The 22,906-nt window shown below is 42.7% G+C and overlaps 1 protein-coding gene across 1 annotated transcript in view; it reads right to left on the bottom strand.

Annotated features, from left to right (window-relative positions):
• Positions 1-22,196, bottom strand: part of Cwc22 (CWC22 spliceosome associated protein homolog) — a 39,183-nt gene extending 16,987 nt beyond the window's left edge. The window contains exons 1-11 of the mRNA XM_050120601.1: positions 21,992-22,196; positions 15,749-15,885; positions 12,333-12,400; positions 11,102-11,212; positions 8,929-9,180; positions 7,182-7,310; positions 4,089-4,257; positions 3,711-3,764; positions 2,788-2,923; positions 2,488-2,694; positions 2,344-2,406 (exon numbers count right to left, since the gene is read on the bottom strand). Coding sequence (XP_049976558.1) covers positions 2,344-2,406; positions 2,488-2,694; positions 2,788-2,923; positions 3,711-3,764; positions 4,089-4,257; positions 7,182-7,310; positions 8,929-9,180; positions 11,102-11,212; positions 12,333-12,400; positions 15,749-15,763 — 1,204 coding nt within the window. The 5' untranslated portion in view covers positions 15,764-15,885; positions 21,992-22,196. The remainder of the gene's footprint in view (positions 1-2,343; positions 2,407-2,487; positions 2,695-2,787; positions 2,924-3,710; positions 3,765-4,088; positions 4,258-7,181; positions 7,311-8,928; positions 9,181-11,101; positions 11,213-12,332; positions 12,401-15,748; positions 15,886-21,991) is intronic.
• Positions 22,197-22,906: the final 710 nt, after the last annotated feature.

Below are 22,906 nucleotides of genomic sequence, written 5' to 3'. Positions count from 1 at the left end.
GTTTCAACAAATGTTCTTTGATTCCCTGGGGGACTTGAGAGAGACTTGTCAGATGGTCTATGAGGGCAACACTACTTTCCTAAGGATCCTAAGGTTTTATATGCCCGGTCACTGCACTGATATCTACAACAATAGACAAGAGCAACGGGGGTAAGATCGCTGCAGTCTAAGCAGTGCACCAGGAGTCAAGGCTGCTTTCTGCACACTGGCAGGAGGGGAAGGCTATTTTGATAATAACTGTCCTTGATGAAGATAAAAACACTAATAGTATTACAGCTCCATACTTGCACTTGTAGCACTTGTATTAGACAGCTGGACAGCACCATGGTAACCTCAAGGACAAGACTGGGTTAACTGCCTGGGTCTACCATAAAGTAGCAACTTTTTACATTTTTTTAAAAATTTAAATATTTGGAAAAACAAGGTCAAAGCTATCAACAGATTTTATTAGGTGTTTAGCAAGCTTTTTCAAGTGCTACAAAGTAACACTCTGCATTTTAAAAACAGCAACAAACCAGTACTTGCCACCATGATACAATTTAAGTTTGTAAGACCAAATCTAATAGTTGTAAATTTGTATTTATTCCTCTGAGTTTCAATAGCTTCCCAATAATGGGGCAAACTTCTGAGGAGACAAGTGGCAACATTAAGAAACCAGAGTTTTGATAATGTCCTAATGCATTAACTCGATTTTAATGATGTTCATGTGCTAATATTTAGAAGATACACATATACAACACAGTAGAGCAAGATGTTCCGGATGACGTCATGTTGCAAAATGAGGCAAGGCTTAATGATCTATTGGAAGTGATACATACACCAAAGGTGTTTAAGATTTAACTGAGTGTGAAAATTCATCGGTAACATTCAAGATTTCAAATGGAAATTAACTTTTAAGAAACTACTAACAGTCAAATGCTGTCCTACTATCAAGGAGGAAAAACACACTCATCTGCGAAGCGCACCACAGCAGTCCTCCCTCATCTAACTACATTTTATAAAGGAAATCAGAGTAAGCTACAGGAGGCAGAATGCAGGACAGAGCACCCACTTCCTACTAGGGTAGGCATGATACATAAAATACTTCATCTTCTCATTAACTCCTAGTATTTGAGAAAATAATTTAATGTCATACAATGTTGCTTATGTTACCACCTACATTTTATTATTTTTAAATGAGCTAATACATAAATATTCAAACACCAACAGATACAGCACATATAAACTGAAGCTCTGTGGAGTCTAAGTTTAAAGAGTGCTAAGGGGTCTCAAAGCCACAGAACTTGAAAACTGCTGTATAAAAAAGTATAATCCATATGCTAAATGCCTGGACCTAGTGGGATTCCCAAGTTTAAAATTGAAAGAAACCGTATTACATATTCAGGGAAAATATTGGCACTTTTCGGGGAAACTATAGAGAAGGAAGTCCACAAGCAAAGAACAAGGAACTGGCTTAAGAAATGAAAGCCTAAGTGGAAAAGGAGCCAGTACCGTGGCAGGAGAAAGGGAAGGAGCCGGTACTGTGGCAGGGGAAAGTGTGAAATTTGCATCAAAGAAGAGAAACCTGTTTGTGGTACCGTAGTTTTAGCATACTACATAGAACAGAAGACTTTCTGAATACAACTAAAGCACAGAAAGTAGATGGCAAAATTCAGCGACTCACTATGCGGCAGCTTCCAGAGTAGTAAGCCGTTCTCAGATAATATCACAGCCCACAGTAAACAAACCATAAACCATCACAAGTAGGACCTGGAAAAGATTATCAGAGGAAAATACCCACATCTGGGAAAACACAAAAACAACTACCTCTGTCTAAATACCTATCCATGGCAATACAAAGATTTCTTCTCTAGTAACTTGACTCTTCTATCAAACAATTTGTTCCAGGCTCTCTAGCTTGTAATGGGAAAGACGAAACACAACGGAAAGTCTGTCCCAAGTTCCAACTTAGAGTGCGCTACTGACATACAAACAGTAAGGAGCCAGCAACCACTCAGACACAAGACACTGTGGTAACTGTCATTAGGAGAACAGCGATCTACCATCAAGAGAAGATATGCTGCGACACTTCCAATAGCAAACAGCACTCAGTTGTGTGGCCCTGAGTGAGGTGTAGAAAAAATACCCAATAAAGGCCACTGGTAATCTAGGAGAGTTTCTTAAGACAGGTGGAAGAAGGGGGACATTCAGAATTCCGAATGAATTTACACCAGGAGCAAGCACTGCAAATAAAGTTAATTCATGAAGAAGCAAGGAGCAGCCTTCAGTGGAGCTGAGCGTCAGTCTGGGGAGAATCAGTGGTTGCCTCTATTGATCCAAGCTACGTTGTCAAATTTTACATACCCTTTTTAATAGCTTTGTACTTCTCTTCATTCTCCATAAAATTAGGATCCATCTTGAAAACATCTTAAAAAAATAAACAAGTCAAGCATTAATTTCCTGCACACGCTGGTGTCCCACCTCCTGTTTTGCACACCCTAGGCTTACTAAGAACATCTTCTGGATTGTAGTCATCCTCCAAGGGGAGCATGTGGGTAAACTGATCATCCTCTTCCACTAAATCAAGCCCGTCCAGAATAACGGGGTGGTCCTTGAATCCGTCCTTCCGTACAGCAAACATCACTTCAATCATGTACTGAACTCTTTTGTCAATCTCAGACTCATGTAGGATGTTTCGCAGGCGTTCAAAGATAGCTGAAGTTAAAGCAAAAATAATAATAAAAAAAACCCACTAACACTATAGAGTAAAAATACATAAGACCATACGAACCAAGGATGTGCATTTACCATTGATGCCTCTTGGTGACACCTGGGTTAATTTGAGGCCACACTCCTTGAGAAAGCCGATAGCTACCTCGACGCTGTCATCTGTTGGTCTCTCCAGCAGCAAGGTGAGCATCTCTAGGCACAGAACCTCGTGTGCCTTAACAGAATCCAGGCACACGGGACAGACAAAATAGTTTTATATTACTAACCTGCTACTGACAAGCTCTTAAACATAAATTAGTATTCTATCATGAGTATAATGCACATGATAGATTTTCTATAAATTTTATCATGTATATATCAATAATTTATAGATAATCTTTTTAACATCTTAACTCATCTAACTGAACAGAAAGAAGCATCTCATTTATGTCTACAAGGAGATTTATTTTGATTTATTTACTTATTTATTAAGAAGAGGAAATCAGATCCCTTGAGATTGGACCTACAGATGGTTTTAAGTGCTGGGGACAGAACTCAGGTCCTCTGGAAGAACAAGCGCAGTGCTGTTAACCACGGAGTGAGCTCTCCAGCCCCAATTCTTTCTTTGCTATCTTTTTCATGACCACACTTTTTATATCAGCTTCCCATTTCAATCTACTACACAATTCTACTAAAGTCTACTATTTACTATTTAGTAGAATATATAAACATTTATCATAAACTATCTTAAAGATTACCAATGCTAAATTATGAATCATACAGAAGTATCTTTTTATTTACTCATTTAGGTTAACCAGGGCCTCATGCATGCCAGGTAAGCACATGACCACTGAGGTACAGCCCTAGTATATTTCCTCTTCATAGCTCAAACTACCTACCCAGTTCATATTTTAACATATGAACACCTCTACACATTGCCTTGTAGAGTGGGAATAAAACTGTATGAAGACACATTGCTATAAAAAAATGAATTCCAGCAGGTTTTAAAGACAATCACTTACCACATTTTGGTTAATAAGATGTGCCACAAATTTAGAAGCAGTCAGGCAAAGTTGCTGAAAAGTGAAAGTAAAGACAGTTAAACCATCAACTACAATCAATTTTCCTGTATCTATAAAATCTACAGTGGATTACCATGCTCTGTAAGGGAGCACACGGGATGATTTTTATCCAGCAGTAATGCACATGAATTAGCTATGAAAACTGCTAAGTACACAGTCAGGCATCATCTTCGTGGCCAGAGGATGTGTAGGAGAATGAGCAGTTCTCATGAAGCACATGGTAAATGCACTCCTGTGTACAAACCAGCACGCCAGCTTTCACTGAGGTTGCTTTACTGGCCTGACCTCATGTGACAGTCTGCTAAAAGCCACACATACCTTATCATTCCTTCGATATCCTTTCCGGAAATTAAGAATTAGTCTCTTGAGGATTAATTCTCCAATCTGTGGAAATTTTGAGTTGATTATCGCCACCAAAGCTGCATAGACATGAGTGAAGATTGGAGATGCGCTCTGTGCCTGCAGAACAGACCTAGACAGCAGGCCTCTACCCAAAACATGAGAAAAGCAGAGTCAGGAAAACATGTACAATCAAGGAGAACTATTCCGTCATGAATAAAAGCTCATTTACAACTAAATCTTTGGTGCTTTTGCTGTAAAAAAAAAAAAAAATTCAACTTGGTAACCGATAAAAAAGTGCTTTTGAATAGAAAAGGGGGTGCCTAGTCTCACTGCACCTTGATATACCAAAGCTGGCTGATATCCATGGGAGGCCCGCCCTTTTCTGAAGAGAAAAAGAGGAAAGGCAGGGGAAGGGGGTTGGAGAAGAGGAGGTCAGGGAAATATTGGTTGGGCTATAAAAACAAAAACAAACCAACAACAACAACAACAAAACGCTTTTATGCCAGACATGGTGGCACACACCTTTAATCCCAGCACTCCGGAGGCAGAGGCTAGCAGATCTCTGAGTTTGGAACCAGCCTGTTTGTCGTGTGTGTGTGTGTGTGTGTGTGTGTGTGTGTGTGTGTAAGGGAAAGAGCGATGGAGAGCAAGGTAATTTACATATTCTGAGCAACAGAATGACAATCACTGGACTGCTGGAGCACTGGGGAGGAAGAGAAGTGAACCCAGACTATACACAGCACATAAGCAGCGGCCACGTCCCCGCACCTGCTTGTTTTCCAGGTAAGATGCAAAGAGCTCTGCTCAAGGACGGTGGCAGGCTACCGGCCAACCTTCTGCTCCCCAACAACACGCTCTACTTAGCTTACTCCAGTTTTCAATGATTTAATCAGGGCAATGTGAAATGACAAGACAGCACTCAGATTTAAAAAGAAGAGACAGATATGTGATATTTATTTCCCTATCTTTATTTTTTAAAAAAGTCGACAATTGCCTGAATCAAATAGAAAATGATGATTCCCTTCATTCTCCTCCAAATTTATCGCTCCCCTTTCCCGGTCATCTCCATTCTTACTTTGCTTTAATTAGAATGGGAATTGGAATAAAGGACATAATAAAATCTCAATAGTGAGAGGCCAGACACTTCCTTTAGGAACAAGCTATGTTGCTTTTCCTACTACCCTAATTCAGTGTAATATCCATCAAAATTCTAGTGACGTTTTAACGGGGAAAAGAAGCTCCTAAGATTACCACAGATTATAAAAGATTCTAGGTAGCCAAGAAATCTTCAGCAGAAAGAACAAAGCAGGAGGCACCATCACCCACTTTATAAGTGACTATTGCTACACAAGCCACAGTCATCAGAACAGCAGGGCACGGGCACCAAGCTCTAGGGAAGCCAACAGAGAATAGAACAGAGCACCTAGAGGGAAATTCATATTTAAATCTAATTGTTTTTCACAAAAGCATCAAAACACACAATATAAAGGTAGTCTGTTCAAGAGTAGTGGTAGAAAAACCAGCCATCAACATGTGGAAAAATAAAAGTGTACCTTAACCTTAAGCAACACAAAGCAACCTAAAACTGATTAATAAACAGAAAAGCAATCTGTACAACTATTTGGGGAAGCTCCATATTTGTCTGGATTGATACAATTTAAAACATAACTCCAAAATCACAAGTAACCCAAGAAAACTTGTCATTTGAGACCTCATTAATCCTAAAAGACTTCTGGACAGTGAAAGAAATCACGAGAATCAAATATGGAAAGAGAAGGAGCTACAAGCCAAGTCTAATAAGGAGCTAAAATCCAAAATGCACAAGGAAATCAGAGAAGCCAACAGGAATAAGCCATAAAATCGACACATCTAAACGGACATTTCTCCAGACTACGCATAGGTGACACCATGCAGCATCGTCTATCACGAGACAGAGTAAGTACAGCCATAGGATCTACCATCTCATCCCCGGTACAATGAACATCAGAACAGCAACAAAGTAAGTGTTTCCAAGGCTGCAGAGAACAGGGAACACGTGTGCACTGTGAATTGGCACACGCAATAATGCAGAGGGCAGGGAAAACACGAAGCCACACACCACACCCCTACAGCATTCTCCACAACAGCCAGATGGAGCTCCATGCCAGAGTAACAAAGACAATTCACATGCACACAATGGATACTGTTCAGCTCTAAGGAAGAAATCCTGACACCTGTGACTACACAGGATGTATGGATCAAAGCATCACAATGCTAGTAACAAATTCATCAAGATTTTATGTCAACTGAAACAAAGTGGTTTGAAACAGCATATTTTAATAATTATTATGCCTTAGCAGCTTTGTCTGTCACAAACCTGGAAACAACCCAAATGCCCCTCGACCGAAGGATGGATAAGGAAAATGTGGTACATTTTTACACAACGGTGCACTACACAGCAGGAAAAAAATAACGACAGCTTGAATTTTGCAGGAAAATGGATTGAGCAAGAAAACATTATTTTTGAGTGAGGTAACCCAGACACAGAAAGACAATTATCACATGTACTCACTCATAGGTGTTTTTAAACATAAAGCAAAGAAAGCCAGGCTACAAACCACAATCCCAGAGAACTTAGACAACAATGCGGACACTAAGAGAGACTTACATTGATCTAATCTACATGGGAAGTAGAAAAAGACTTCTGAGTAAATTGGGACCATGGGGACCTTGGGGGAGGGTTGAAGGGGGGAGGGAAAAGGCAGGGAGGGAAGCAGAGAAAAATGTAGAGCTCAATAAATATCAATAAAAAATTAAAAAATTATTATTATGCTTTATAGATTTAAATTATATTTAAATGTCTGTGCAAAACTATGCTGTAAAATCAAATCTCAAAAAAAACACTGACTATAAACCTTGAACAACATGATGCAAATTTTTAATAACTATATTGTAAAAGAACTGCATTTTGAATAAACGTTCACAAACACCTTTGAAAGGAAGGAGCCTAACAAACCAGACTTACTGTTCACAGAGATGTTTCTTTGAAAATTTACTATGAGGAACTCAAGGCAAATATCCAGCACTTACCTCCCCCGGACTATGTTTTCCTGAAGGAGTTCCTGGATAATAATACTTATGTTGGAGATGTTGACCTTGTTAATGAGACCATTGATTGATTTCTTCAGGGCCTCCCAGCTCATCCTCTGGTAGGCTAAGCTAAAAATTACCAGAAAAGGGAAAGTCACAAGGGACCCTGGAGCTGAGACAGTGACACAGCATTCAAAAGACCCCGTCTATGCGGTTGTCCTGCTGAAATCCGGACAGCTACGGTTTTTAACTTACATTGGGGCATTTAAGCCCCACTTAGATTGTTACATTAAACCTGATAATGCCCGGGTCTTTTAAAGTTCTAAGAATATGGTTTTTATAATTATTTCTCTTGGAAATTAACATTGGATGAAGGAATCCATAACTTTTTCCCCCAAACACTTCTCTTGAAGTCTCGCGAGACCAGCAGGCTTCCTGACATGCATGAGAAGATTACAACAGATAATGAAACAGTCCTCAAAACATGAGAAAAACATGCTTGACATGGTGTGCTCTGAGTGTCTTCAGACATGAAATTACAAGAAGTGGTAGGAGGCCAAGTACTGATTTTAGTTTCAAACAGCCTGGCCATATACAGTGTTTCACAGTAACCGTAACAAACAGGATTGGGACCACCCACTACAGTTACACTTCTAATAGAAAGAAATGCTAGAATTTAGTTGGGGACTACTAAAACTAAAATGCATGTTCCCCAGTCCGGACTCGGAATCCTGTGTGGAGAGCAGTGGGGGCAGGGCTCGGCGGGTCTTAGGTCACTGACAGTTTAGAGCCCAGCAAGCAAGAGGGCGAGAGGCAGGCTGAGAGGCGCACTTGCATCTAATGTCTTCTTGTTGCTTAAAATTCTCTATCGGTCAAGCTCGCAAGTGCGCACTGCATATACCTATGGCAGAGGTGACCCACTGTCCCACTGCGCACACTTGGACACGTCACCTCCTCTAGGGAAACACATCTGTGACTTAGTAAAATAGTGCTAGCGTGTAAGCACAACCTCCCAGGAAACTGGAAACTTCCAGCACAATGAGTTTCCTAACTCTGGAGCTGTACTCCACTCTACCAAGGATCCACTCAAAGGAAAGTCCATAAAGTCCCCGCCATTTCTGCTTGTACCTTCCGGCCATGGACAGACCTCTACTGTACACGAATTAACTCCTAGAACTGCTTACAATCGCACAGGCTGCTAACTCTTCCCCAGCCTAGGTGATGATGAAGTTTGCACTAAAGCCCTTCCCAATATTGCATTTTAAAGATCACTGTCAAGTTCACTAACACACAAAGAGAAACACAAGGACCCAAGTCCAATCTCTGAGTCATGTAAAAAATGCCTGGCACAGCAGCACACACTGGTGATGATATGGTAATACAGAGACAGGTGTATCCCTGGGGCTTGTTGGCCCGCCAGTCTAACCTACATGGCAAGTTTCAGGCCGCTGAAAAAACCAGTCTCCAAAAAATAAATGAGTAAAAGACAGTGTCTAAGGATTAACACTCCACACTCAAAGCCATGCACGCATGCTCGCGCACAAACACCAAGTTATGAACTAATATCAGAGTAAGCAGTATACAATGCTCCAAAGAACTCCTGAAGCCAACAAGACAAGAGGCTGTAATTTGTGGTCTCTATCACAGTAAACTGGGCACATTCTTAGAAAAATCACCACTAACTGCAGTACTCTACTCCTTGCCAATGAGGCTGCCTCTGCTTTGAAGACGCAGTACATGCACGTGCCTGTTCTTATCTGTGATCTGCTCCTGCAGCATCCTGAGTTTTGCAGGAGGAATATACGCTCCCCCAGTTCGGGTGAGCAGTGGATCCTGCTCATCCTTCTTCTTCTTCATGGCAGGTTCTTCCTGAGTAGAACTCTGGGTTACAGTTCGTTCTGGGCTCCTTCTTCCAGGAGATGGGGATTTCCGGGACCTTTTCCGATCCACATCTCTTTCTCTTTCTTTTTCTCTTTCTCTGCGTTTTTCTCGGTCCCTTCTGTAAAAATGGCGTAGAGGGGGTAGAAGGACATAAAATCATTCATATAGTGAACAACACAAAATAAGTGGGACCACAGGAGAGGAAAGTGCTTCAGGATAGAGAAGCAATACCTCCCAGAGGAAAAGATGCCTTGTTCCAGGGTTCAAGGCTTTCAATGAGCGTCAGCCTGGAAGCCAACTGGTTAGAGGATGACGGCCGGGCAGTGGGGGCGCACACCTTTAATCCCAGCACTCAGGAGGTAGAGGCAGGGATACAGAGACAGAGAAACCCTGTCTGGAAAAACAAAAAGCAGAGAGGATGACATTTTCACCTAAAAATATAGGTACTGCAAAACTGTGCAGGGGCATGGAGACCAGAATGACACTGTCAAGAAACAGTGAAAATCCAGCATGGCAGCAGTTGAATCACAATGAGTTTAAATCCGACTGAACTCTAAAAAGTCAACCGATATACTTCAAAATTTTTATACTGGAGATGAACATACATTTCTAAGTCGGAGAAAGTGGCATGAAAATTAAGACAAATTAGCCTGTGATGTATTTGGTCAATTGTACAAAAAAGAAACAAAAGTTTACATAATGTTAAACTTAAGTATTAATAAAATACTTAAATTTTATAAATTAATAAAAACCTAGGAGTTGAAACTGTCGCTTGAAAGAATTGCTGCTTTATTAGAAGTCTCAGAAACTCCTGGTTATTAAAATGACGTGGAAAGGATCACTTTACCTCTTCAGTTACTCTTTCCTCCAACATATGTGTTTATCTTTCCTTTAACATCTTTAAAACTCACCTTTTTCTTTTCTCTACAAACATAAGAACTTAGAAAAGACAAGCCTTGATGGTTTGTTCCTGAGAGAACAGTTTGTTCCCTTCACTTTCAGAAAATACACTGTCCTGAAAGTATTTTGATGTAAGGGCCAATGGTCAGCAAAGAGGCTGCTGCAGACTCTACCTGTGATCAGCATGGGGCATGCCCACAGAGCAGCTGGAGCAGGAACTGCCCAGCTCTGCAGGACTGCAGAGAGAAGCACCAGCTGAGGCAGCCACTTCCTTACAGTGACCTACCTTGCTCTCACTGTGCAGATGCTCCCAACAGAAGCGTTTGGGAAATCCTCTGAACCATTAACTTCTATATCTAAAGTAAAACCTGGTCTGCATGCCTTGCTTACGGCTGAGGCCACATGAAACCTGAACTCCTACACTGGACCAAACCTAAGGAGCTGTACTGAATTAACACAGTCAGAGTTTCGAAAACCTGTGGTGTGGGCTTTGGAGTCAATATTTGATCAAGCTGAGTATCAGTTATCAACCAGAATACTTGTTGGCTAGAAGAACAGATGAACAGCCCAGTTTCCCAAGACTCAAATAAAATTCATTTACTTAGAAAAATAAACCTATAAATTAGGAATTTCATTCTCAGTATTCCTCTGCCATATTGCAGAAAGAACACTGGATAGCCAAAAACCCATGCTGCAATATAACATGCAAACCACACTGACACTAGTATGCTTCCAAACCTCAAATTACTGAGTGCTTTGAGGCCTGGGTTTCTTCATCCATAAACAGGTACTATCTACTGTATATATCTGTTGTCTTAAGAGTTAACTCTCGTGAAGCCCTTCTTAGAAGCCGGGACCCTAGAAGCCTGCAATCAGCACCTACTTCTTGCTTTAATCTTTGTTTTTACTATACTAAGTAAAGAAAAATTTGGACTGGGGATGCAACTTACTTAGCAGAGTACTGGCTAACATGTACACACCCCAGGTTAGATCCCCAGCACCACTCAAGCTGGGCTTGACAGTAATCCCAAAGCTCAGGAGGTAGACCCAAGTAGGCTATGTGAGACCCAGTCTCTAAACCAAAGCAAAACGAGTACCACATAAAGAAAAGTTAACTCATCTGCTCTTAAGTCACTCACCGTGACTCCACGCCGTCATCGTAAGAATACCCTCTTCTTGAACGTTCATGGTCTGACCGGCTGTAATCAGAGTAATCTCTATCCCGGGGGGATCTTTCTTGTTCTGTATGCCTAACAGAGGAGAAAACCCAAATTGTCCATCAAAAGCAACTTTGTTATACTTGGAAAGTCAGAGATTAGTGAGGCCAAACAAGGTACAATGCACAACATCGTAACCAAGTGCTCTAACTAATGGTTCACTCTGCCGGCCGGCACCTATCCACAGTCTGATTTACAAAAGCTTCCAGCACAGACACGGCAAAAACACTCCTGCAATGAACCAAGTCTACTCATCCGTCTTCACACTGCCGTGGTGACGGGATAGATCGGGAAATGACACATGATGGGCAGCAAGGGGAGGCTATTTTACAAATCCTTCCTTGTGCCCACACTGTTCTATTCAATCCACTCCAAGCATTATAATCACTGGATGTTATCCTGGAAACCACAGTGCTGGGAACTCTGAACAGACAGACAAGATGAATCACATTACAGCTACTGATTAGTTCAAAACTCAATAACGTCAGAGAACATCACGGGAAGTTAAATAACAACCCAGGTGGTAATATCACTGGTGTTTCATAGACATATCTACAATTACCCTAGACTTGTGTGTGTCCGATGCTGACAGAGCCAAGGTGACTGGTGAGGGGAGTAAGTGGTCACAAACCAAGACTCTGAAGCAGAGGCCCTGGGGGACACTCTGCAGAGTGGAGTAGGGAGAAAGAGCACAAGGCACCGGGGGCTTCTCCTTTAGGAACTATTTTAATAGTTCTCAGTGACACAGTGGTAGGGCTAATAGAAATGCATGATACACATTACTGGTACTATTTCTAGACTGCTCTATTTTATAATTATGCTATGATGCATATAAAATTTTAACTATAAAAAGCAGTGTGAATGTATCCGCGAGCCATAACAACAAAAGCAGCACTTCAGTGTCCACCTTAAAATTAAGAATTAAGCTGGGTGGTGGCGCATGCCTTTCATCCCAGCACTCAGAGGCAGGTGGATCTCTGTGAGTTCGAGGCCAGCCTGGTACAAGAGCTAGTTCCAGGACAGGCTCCAAAGCTACAGAGAAACCCTGTCTTGAAAAACCAAAAAAGAAAAAAAAAATAAGAGAAAAGAAAGCCAAAACTAAATTATTTGATGAACACATGAAATTCCCACTTGGCACACACAGTGCAGTTACCTGTCTTCTGGGGAGGAGTTCCGGTGGTATGAATTGTGGCTCTCCCTTCTGTCATGACTAGAGGAATGCTTCCCAAGAGAAAAGAAAGAAGAAAGAATGCTTCAAAACCAGCTATGTTAAACATTTATACATTATCTGTCTCAGCAAACTAGCAGTACTTCAGAAATTACTTAAACATTTTATCTCACTTAAATACTATCATGTGGATATATGTCTATGATGTGTGTGAGAGAGACTGTAGACACACATGTTCCGTGACAGACATGTGGAGGTCAAAAGAAAATCTAGAACCTGATCTTCTTCTTCCAAGAGTCCCAGGGATCAAACCCAGGCTGTCAGGCTTATACAGCACAGGAAGAAGATGGGCAGAGCATGTATGCCTGACAGCCTGGGACCAATTCTTAAAACCCACATTAAAAAATAACTCCATAAATGAATAAACCACTGACTGTGGCAGGTGGCACATGTCTGTACCTCCGGAACTCCTATGGTGTGTGTGGGAGGCAGAGATTTAAGAAGAGGCCAGACTGCAGCATACTGGCAGAATTACCAAGAGAAGACCCTGCTTCTCACAAACACAACCAATAAATCTTAAAAAAAAAAAAAAAAAGAAGCAGTGAAGCAGACAGCTCAGTATGTACGATATCAGTTTTATAAAACTTTATACCAAAACGCTGAGCCCAGGGCTGAAGTTGTAGCCCACTGCGGAGCATCTGCTCATCTTGACTGAGGACCTGCACCCAGCAACTCCCCATACCCCAACATCCCAAGCCAAATACATGCTACAAGATCCACCAAATTCAAATTTCAACAGTAATTACTAATAATAATTACTAATTACTTATTATGAGCCACATAATATTTCCCATGAGCCCTTAACATTTCCTGTGTAGTCATTCAGAAGGACACAAACACAGGAAAGACTCAAGGAACAGAAGATGTTCACACTCAGGAGTTATTTCTAGAGAGTGTTTACAGATTTGTATATTAAACCATATATTGGAGAGAGAAAAAACACAGACAGATAAAGGAGACATAGGAGGAGACAGATAACAATAAAACTATCCTATCCCCATTTTCTTTTACAAGTGAGGCAATTATTTTGATTACATTAGGAAGACAGACTCAATTCCGTGCTAATGATTTTTAACACATCTCCGCAACAGCTGTTGTGAACAAGAGGGAGAAGCCAAAAACACAGACGAGGTGAATCAGGAGGATTATGTAAATACGACCAAGTAACAAATGACTGGCACATTACAGGAAACTAGCGTGAGATCTTCAGTAGGGAACAACCACTGTGGCCCACAGCTCTGAGTGACCATGATTTGCATGGAGTTTTAATGGTGATAGGTTACAAAATTAAAAAAAAAAAAAAAAACCTGTAGGTATAACCCAAATTAAAAAATCCCTTGTCATAGTTTTAAATTAATACAATAGTTAAGAAAGGAATACAATCAAACTTTCTTTCGAAAATTCCAAATTTGACCAGGTAATGGTGATACGCGCCTTTAGTCCCAACACTCGGTAGGCAGAGGTAGGCAGATCTCTGAGTTTGAGGCCAGCCTGGTCTACAGAGTGAGTTCCAGGACAGATTCCAAAGCTATACAGAGAGACTCTGTCTTGAAAAACCATCTCCAAATTTGTTAACAAAACAAAATCAGGTGGCACTGTTCAGTCATTCAGTGTAAGGACCGTAGGGAGCAGAACGCAGAAGTGGGTGGAGCAAGGGCCCAAGTCCCATGGCTCTGAGCATCTCTAGCAGGCCCACTGATGTCTGCAGGGAGGATGGAGAGTATGGCTCCCGCCACACAAGTGACTTGCTAACGGCTAATTCAAATATGGGATGGAGGTAGACAGAATACAACTGGCCACTGAGTCTAAAGGACATGCTATCTACTGCTTGCTGGTGTGGTGTCACAGAAGAGGGACCGCTGAAGAAAGCAGCAAACATCTGAGAAGGGTTACGTGTTTCTCTCCCCATCGGAGCACCAGTGGAAAGAAGAGTGCTTGCAGAAGGCTCAAAGACAGTTCTCACGAGTCCCCGTTCTCCTGCTGACGCCCACTTTTAACATTCAGTCAGCTACCTACTGAGTCTTCAGGAAGTTACCTGCAGACGAATGCTGCAGCAATGAACACAGATCCCAAAGCAGCAGACCGCAGACAGCCACAGGAAAGAATCTACTAACAGGGTCAGCTTAGTCTGGCCCTGGCAATGGAAACGCATAAGGAGGCGGAGGGTCTTACACCCGAGATGGAAAGGACGGCAGGGGCAGCTCTGACAAGCACATGCCCTGTACAGGCCTACGAGTCAGGCCACTTTTCTCTTAGGGAAGTTTACGGGTACACAGTGGAGTAGGGAAGGGACATGTGCATGTATTTGTAATAAATAAAAATATATCCTCCCTTTGACTCCATAGCCCAGCAAAGAGTACACTGGTTGTTCAAGCACACATGGGAAAGATGTCCAGTGATTTGCTGTCTTTCCAAGACCACTCACAGGCAGACTTCGAAAGCTCGTGACTTACTGTTCCTGTCACTGCTCTGACCCCATCTCGTGTTCTGCAACTCTCTCCTCGTCACCTGCTCCAGTCACACCGGACTCTGGCCATTCACTTCCTGTCCCCACTTTCTGGCACTTTCTTCCCCTGAATATGCACACGGTTAACTCTCTTGCTTCCAGGAAGACCCCTCACATGACTGCCCTGTTTCACAGCACGTCCTACCTGCCTCCCTACTAAAAGCTGCAGCACACCTACCTCCTTACCCTGCCCTGCTTCTCCTCTCCACAGCTCCAACCTTACAGCAACTGTCAAACAAGGTGCATTGCTCATTCGTTACACTTAATGATCTGCTTACTGCTTCGTCACACCCAGAAGGAAACCCAAAGATAAGAAGGGTGTGTAACACTACTGTTATAAGCACGTGGAGGAGTCACTGTAACATTCAGTTCACGCTTCATTTGATAAATAAACAAATGTCTACAGTAAAGAACACATGTCCACACATGAACAAACTGGACAGTCATGAAGGAATCGAGACTGAGAGAAGGAATGAGTTACTTGCCTTGCGCATCACTCAGGGAAGCACGCTCCTTGAGAACGATGTTAGTCAGCACTGTTTGCATTATTTGTTATCCCTTTTTACACGTGTACACATTCAAGTGATTCATGGAGAATTGGATGTATGCAATTATGTGTATCTGTACACACACACACACACACACACACCCCCAATAGCCAGCATGTTTTCTCAACTGCCCCTCTGCTCAATACCTGTTCCACGCTAAAACTGTGTCAGAGTGTGCACAGTACCATTCTACCACACGACTGTCTAACTCTACTAAAGCACTGATATTTAAAGGGCAGGACTGGATGACCATAGCTGACCTCTTTAGCTTAGGTTCAAACACTTACTTTCACGTGGGCCATACTACTTTTATTTGCAAGTGTCAGCAGACCAAATAAACTCGACTCCTCCAGTTGGTTCAAGACACACACACTCAATGGTCTGATTTCCTTGACAGTTTCCTTTTGCTGTCTCCACGCATCACCTAAAAAACAGTAACAAGAGCTTGTTAACGATGGTCAACAGTGCAACGGCATGTTCTTTCTACACGTCAGGCCCCGACCACTTCATTGTCCTTAATTAGTAAAAAGCAGACATAGTAAGTTTATAAAATTTAATCTTTAAATAGCAGCACAAAAGGGTGTGTATCTAACATGTATTAGTAAATGAGTCCAAAACCAAGAGAGCATGAATTCTAATTGGTCTTATTAATAAAATCCTGGAGTCAGATATTAGGGGATTAAGGTTGAAAAACCAAAGAAAGAGCAGCCAGTTGTAGGGGCCGAATTATGCAGGTCCATATTCCTACACTGTCTGGTAGTCAGAGAATTCTGAGCAACCTACAAGGCGCAATTAGCACCTGCCACACAGAAGGTGGCCACCTAGCTTTTTGATAGTGTAACAACCTGATGCCAACCTAAAAAATGGTCCAGATATGCTAATGTCGTTCTGCTCCTTCTATTGTAAATTAGGTCACCTGGGGAAGAGGTGTTTTCAGTCTACGTGACAAACTAGGCATAGGCATGACAAGAAGTATAGATGTGACCTAAGGACGTGTTACCTGCCCCTCAGTTTACCTTGATATAAAAGCTGTTTGGAAAATAAACGCAGGTAGGATTTGGATAATCCCTGAAAACTCCCTCCCGATGCTAGCCTGTGAAATGTGCCTCATTTGTTCCCACACCTCCACTCTGGAACGAGAATGTTTTATGTCTGGGCTGGTCCCCGACAGCCAGTCACTAGTTCTTACCTCTACTGAATCTTCAGACCAAAGGGGCAATCCTGTCCCTACAAATCCTCAGACTGAAAGTCATGAGCTCCTGTCTCCTCTTGCTGTATACTCCTCTCTCTGCCCAGCCATATCACTCCTGTCTCCATCTCCCTAGTGCTAGGATTAAAGGTGTGAGCTATCACCACTTGGCTCTGTTTCTCTTTCAGACTAATTCAATCTTATGTAGCCCAGAGTGGCATTGAACTCACAGAGATCCACCTGCCTCTGCCTCATGAGTACTGGGTTTAAAGGCGTGCACTACCACTGCCTGGCTTTATGTATTATAGCACAAACAAAATATCACAAAAGTCACAAACAAAATGTCACCACAAAGGTCTTATTCTGGTAGGGACCAAACTCAGTTTAAAACCAGAGGTCTCGTAACACTATGACTGCAATGCATCAGCAGGGAAAACTTAGGCTTACATCATCAAGTATTGCATATATACAATGATAAAGCAAGGGAACAATGCCCAGTGTTTGTGCAGAACAATCATTTGAAATGCACTCCGCATGGAAATAACTTGGTAAACTGAGATCTGTCCTAACCTGCTTTACTAAAGGCATAGGGCTCCAAGTATGACATGCACATTTAAAGACGAAGTATTTGGTTCTAAAAGAACGATATCTGCTCTAAATGTCTTCTGTGTGTATATGTACGTGCATGTGTACACACGTGCCTGTGGAGGCCACAAGACAATATCAGGTGTCTTTCCTCAGGCATCATCCACCCTGCTGAAAAAGGATCTCTCACTGCCTAGGAACTGCCAAGGAGGTAAGGCTGGCTTGCCTGTGAATCCGAAGAGAGCTGCCTGTCTCTGCCCCCCTGTGTGTTGGATTACAGGCGGGAATGGTGCCTGGCTTTTCTACAGGGAGTTCTAGGAAAGTCAACCAGGGTCTTCTGCTTGTTTTTTTTTTTTTTTTTTTTTTTTTTTACTGATAAGCTACCCAGCTGCTAATATCTTCTATTATTTTTCTGCTGAGAATATTTTAATAATTTCTTAAAGCACAGAATTGGTAGTTATATAGACCTGCCAATCAAAATTTTATTGTAATTACATACTCTGTGATGAGAATGAAATCACAAAAATAAAATGAAATAAAGTAAAATGAAAGAATTGAAAGATGCAAGGAGTAAAAGCAACTGTAGTCAGTATTAAAATAAGTGAATACAACTGGAAAAAGATGTGAGTGCTGGAAATAGAGGTTATCTGCTCTAACGCTCTTTCCAACACGAGCGCACAGAAAGGTAACTCATTCCAGCACCCTTCACAGGAAACGGCATTTCATGGTCTCTCACCTCCCTTCTGTGATGTCCAGGCCCCTAAGTCTTAGAGGGGAAGGTATAAATGCTTTCCTTAGGGCTCAATACGCAAGAATCACTTACTCTCAGCACCTTTGGAAGCCATGGGGATCTGATTTTGTCTCCTATTCATTATAAAGAGTATTTTCATTAAAACCAAAAGTAGGTGTCCTGGCTAGTTTTTGTGTCAACTTAACACACGCAAGTGTCATCTGAGAGGAGGGAACTTCAAATGAGAAAATGACTCCCAAGATTAGGGTATAGGCAAGCAATGTAAGGCATTTTCTTAGTGATTGATAGGGGAGAGCCGAGCCCACTGTGGATGGGGTCATCCCTGGGCTGGTGGTCCTTGGTTTTACAAGAAAGCAAGCTGAGTGTTACAGGATATTTGATCACACTGTGAACACTGAGACTGCATTATTTACCGGAAAAACCTGGTTCTAGTTGTGCTCTGGCTCAGCCCTAACACACAGCTTTAATCCAAGAGCTTTCTGTTTATTGCAAACAGGATTAAATAGAACCAATCACACATCAAGAGGCAGAACAAGCAACCAGCTAACAGGTAGTGAACATAGGACTAAGAAAATAGCAGGGAGTCAGCGGGACAGAGAGAGATGCGCAGGAAGGAGAAGGCAGAGCCATTGGGTTTGAGTTTCTGAGACGGCATAGAAGAAGGGACGACGGCCAACTGGGTGCTCTCTCTGCCTCTTACTGAGCCAGCAGGCTTTCACCTCAGCATCTGGTTCCCGATCTTTTTTGGGAAAATCGAACAGTTGAGATTTTGTTAAAACAAACAGCTGAGAAAGCCATGAGTAGCAAGCCAGGAGGTAGCACTCCTCTAAGGCCCCTCTATGAGCTCCTGTGTCCAGCTTGCTGCCCTCTTTGAACTCCTGTCTTAGCTTCCCTCGGTGGACTGTGATCAGGATATGTTAAGTGAAATAAACCTTCCTTATCGAGTTGCTTTTGGTCATGGTATTTCATTACAGCAACTGAAACCCTAACTGAGACAGTAGCATTTGTCTATGAGTATTAACTATTTAGAAGGCATTATGACGTTACCTGCTTAACTAAACAGTAAGTTCCCCAATAAGGCCCGTGACTTCTCCAGCCAGCTACTTGACTGGGCTTACACATTTATGCATGAGTTTCCTCCTTTGGAGTGGGCTTCAAACAATCGAAAAGTGGTTGGTTACACCCATACCAATAGTGTCACTATTACACAAGTGGCCACATCCTACCTGGCAGGTTGGCATTGAAGTTTGTAGGATTCACATCTGAGTACTTACTTCCTTTCCTTCCTCAGGAACCTGTACCTGTTCCAGCCTAATAGCCAACAGGGAGTAGCCTGTGTAAGACGCACTTCCAACTGTGAACCACAACCTATCCAGTAATTACACCTTCAAAACATGAGCAAATACTCCAACGGAGAGCCTGCACGGCCACTAGACTCTCCGAGAGCACAACGCTTCTGTCACTGTTACCTGGGTGTGTTCAATCCCTGAGATACGCAACAAAGTAGGAACTAGCTATACAGCAGAAGAAAAAAGTTATTCTGATAGGGGATTCCATGCATACAGGCTCGGTGACTTCGTGTCACTCGAGTAAACAGAACACACAGAAACTGGACATAAACTAATAAACTGAGATGGGCCATAGAGACCCATGAAGCTAAACCATGAAAGGCTTTTTATGGATACAGCCAGCAGATCTGTGAAATTCCCAATCACAGACAGTACTAGACACTTTAACAGATTCCAATTCTAAAATTAAGTTTGAAAGGGGGAGGTTGGTTTTTTTAAAATTATCTTAGCTCTACAAAGGCCTCAAGCTATTTTGACAACGTATCAAACCCCTCATTCTTGGCACCACCAAGCTGTCATCATCTGCACCAAGGCAGCACTATTAGGCGCTGTGCCCTTCGAGGAGGCATTACAAGAGGAAACTGGATGCTGATGGTACAAGTACAGGAGTGTGGTATAAGGCTTTCATCTTACCTTGATACTATTTTGTGTCCTCCCCTCCCCCAAATCACAACTGGTCCACAGCTTTGCTGATTAAATGCAGGACTGAATATATTCTGCCAGCTCTTACAGAATTCACTGAAATGACCTTTCTGATCATTGGAAGTTGTTTATTTTTTTACAGCATAGTCCGGCTTAAAGGAAATCTCTCCATAGAGAAAGTTACAGCGTAGCCTCTAGAAACACAGTGCTACCACCTGCCACAGCAGCTATGGTCTAGAAGGATCTACTCTAATAAACTGATACAGAACTCACGGGATGGCAGAGCGTTGTCCAGCTTAAGCCATTAATGAGTTAGGGTCAAAGACAGATTAAACATCAGTTCACTCTGGGTCTCTCATCCTAGCTGATTACTTCTCCAATCACCAGAGCTTTCCTAGAAAAGGACACCCCATACTTGCTTTTCTGTTTTAGCTCACTAGGATTTACTGATGTGTCGCAAAAGGCAAAGGTTCCTTTGAACCCACTCCTCTCTCTGGCCATGTGCTCACTCTTAGGAAAATCCTTTCAAAGTCTGTGCTATGGTAAACATTCAAACGCCTAATCCCATGTTCACCTGGGAGATGTACAAAAAAGTTTTAATAAACGGGGGTGGGGGTTTTGCTGATATCTGTATTAGAGGCCTTTGTGTTCCATCGCCCTCCCGTTAGCAATCTCAGAAAACAAGGGAAGGCCGGGCGATGGTGGCCCACGCCTTTAATCCCAGCACTCGGGAGACAGAGGCAGGCGGATCTCTGTGAGTTCGAGACCAGCCTGGTCTACAGAGCTAGTTCCAGGACAGGCTCCAAAGCCACAGAGAAACCCTGTCTCGAAAAACCAAAAAAAAAAAAAAAAAAATAAATAAAATAAGGGAAATCGGACAGAACAGCCCTCAAAGACACTAGTTCCGACCAACTGTATTACTAATAGCCACTTCCTTTTGGAACTAGTCTATACCCCGACTAAGTAACTAGGCCAGTCATGAGCAAGATAGGGATGCTGACGATGGTTAAAAAAAATGCAGTCTATGCAATACAGCGCACAATTCACAGAAGATGTAGCTCATTTTTACACGTAAGGGTGTTGTCGGTCCCAGCAGAACTCACTCAGCAAGAGGCTATCGGGTCCTGTGAAACTGGTTTTGCAAATGGTTGTGATCCACCATGTGGGTATTTGGAACCAAACCAGGGACTTCTGCAAGAGCAAGGAAGTGCTCTTAACCTCTGGGCTATCTCTCGGGCGGCTCACCGTGCTTTATATAACTCAATTCACGCTTTCCAAAAATCATTCTCCACGTACGTCAAATAAACGTTAGCGGCTGTAATGGATAAAACCGTCTCGCAATTACAGTAGGTGAAAACAGCTGGCACACTGCTGTTTGTTAAAGTGTACCATGGGGCCTGCAGCTTGCCAGGGGCAGTGGCTGCGGATCTATAGTTTGGGACTTAAGAATAGCACAGGCATTTAAAGTTAGGATTAACGATGAGAGATAAACACGCACAACGCGAAACACGGAGCACTAGGGCTAAGGCACACGACAAAGTTCCAGTGAAGTCAATGAGAAAGAAGCATAAATGAAAACGTAATAGAGTTGGCCAGTGGGCTATTAAGCTATAATGAGACAAGAGCGTTACTACAGTTTATTGTTGCCAACCCTAAGTCCTGGGGAGCCGACAGAGAAAGTCCCGCGGTTTCGAGGGCCGCAAGAGACGAGTGCCTGGAGCAACGCACGGGGAGGAGCAGGGGACTCCAGCTACCAGGACTGCGAGGTCAGGTGTCCGCCCCGAGAACCTGGACCACAGCCCGACCGCGTACTCCCCGCCACCGGCGCCAGGCCCAGCCCGCTCACGCCGCACCGCGCGGGCCGCGGGTGGAGACAGCGCAGCCACGCGCGGAAAAGGAGGCCCACCCCGCCAGCACCCACTCGCATGCCCCTGTCCTCTACACGCGACCTGGTAACCCGCAGCCCCCACTTTGGCTCCTTGTCTATCCCGCGTCTCCCGAGTTCGGTAATTACCTAAAGCGCCACCGTGCCGCCATCACACCGGAAGTACGTCACTTCCCCTTCCCGGGTGAAGGCAGTGCGAGAAATTGGTGAAAACCTGAGTAAATGGACTCTTTAGTATGCGATACTATTAATGATAATTCCGTATATCAGTACCAGAGACAAAGCAATGCTGCTAAAAACACTTTCCCGCCTTATCAAGACCGTGCGAAAATATTAGTCCATATGAACTACAAAGTCCAGCACCCTCTGGTAGCGCGGACGGAAATGAGAATAAACTAGCAAAGATAACCGCGATGCTTCATGGGAATTGTAGTTCGTATGGGGGTAGGCGTTCACAATAGAGAAACTTTTTTGTGAACTAGGTTTCAAGGCATGCATCTTATTCTGACAATGCCCATCTTCTATTACCATAAAACATAGCTCTTAATAGTCACTTTTTTTTTTTAGCAGTGTTAAGGCTTAACGTTGATATACATACTAGGCAAGTACTCTATCATAGTGCGTTAGCATAAAGATCTTAAAAAGACTAGACATCCCAGCCAGGTAGTGGTGGCTAATGCCTTTAATCCCAGCACTCAGGAGGCAGAGGTAGGTGGATCTCCTGAGCTTGAGGCCAGCCTGGTGTTACAGAGTGAGTTTGAGGACAACCAGAGCTGTTACACAGAGAAACCCTGTCTCAACTTCCCTCCACTCTGCAATGAAAAGATTAAAAAAAAAAAAAAAGAGTAAAGATCCCATTCAGGCTTTCAACAAAAGCTTTGCCAAAAGTCTGTTTAGCAATAAAAAAAATTTAAGCGACAAAATGTTTGGTATCTATTAAGTTCCAAGATTTTAAAAGCAAGCGATTGGAAGACAATCTAATCATAACTGACATGGTGTAATGAGTAGAAAATTTGAAGGCCCAACATGGTGGTACTCACTCAT

The sequence above is a fragment of the Alexandromys fortis genome, unplaced genomic scaffold (assembly GCF_014885135.2).
Source record: "Alexandromys fortis isolate MF-2015 unplaced genomic scaffold, M_Fortis_MF-2015_v1.1 scaffold_8_1_9099942, whole genome shotgun sequence".
Lineage (NCBI taxonomy): Eukaryota > Metazoa > Chordata > Mammalia > Rodentia > Cricetidae > Alexandromys > Alexandromys fortis.
The sequence above is the reverse complement of the archived record's forward strand: the minus strand, read 5'-3'. Positions and strand labels throughout refer to the sequence as shown.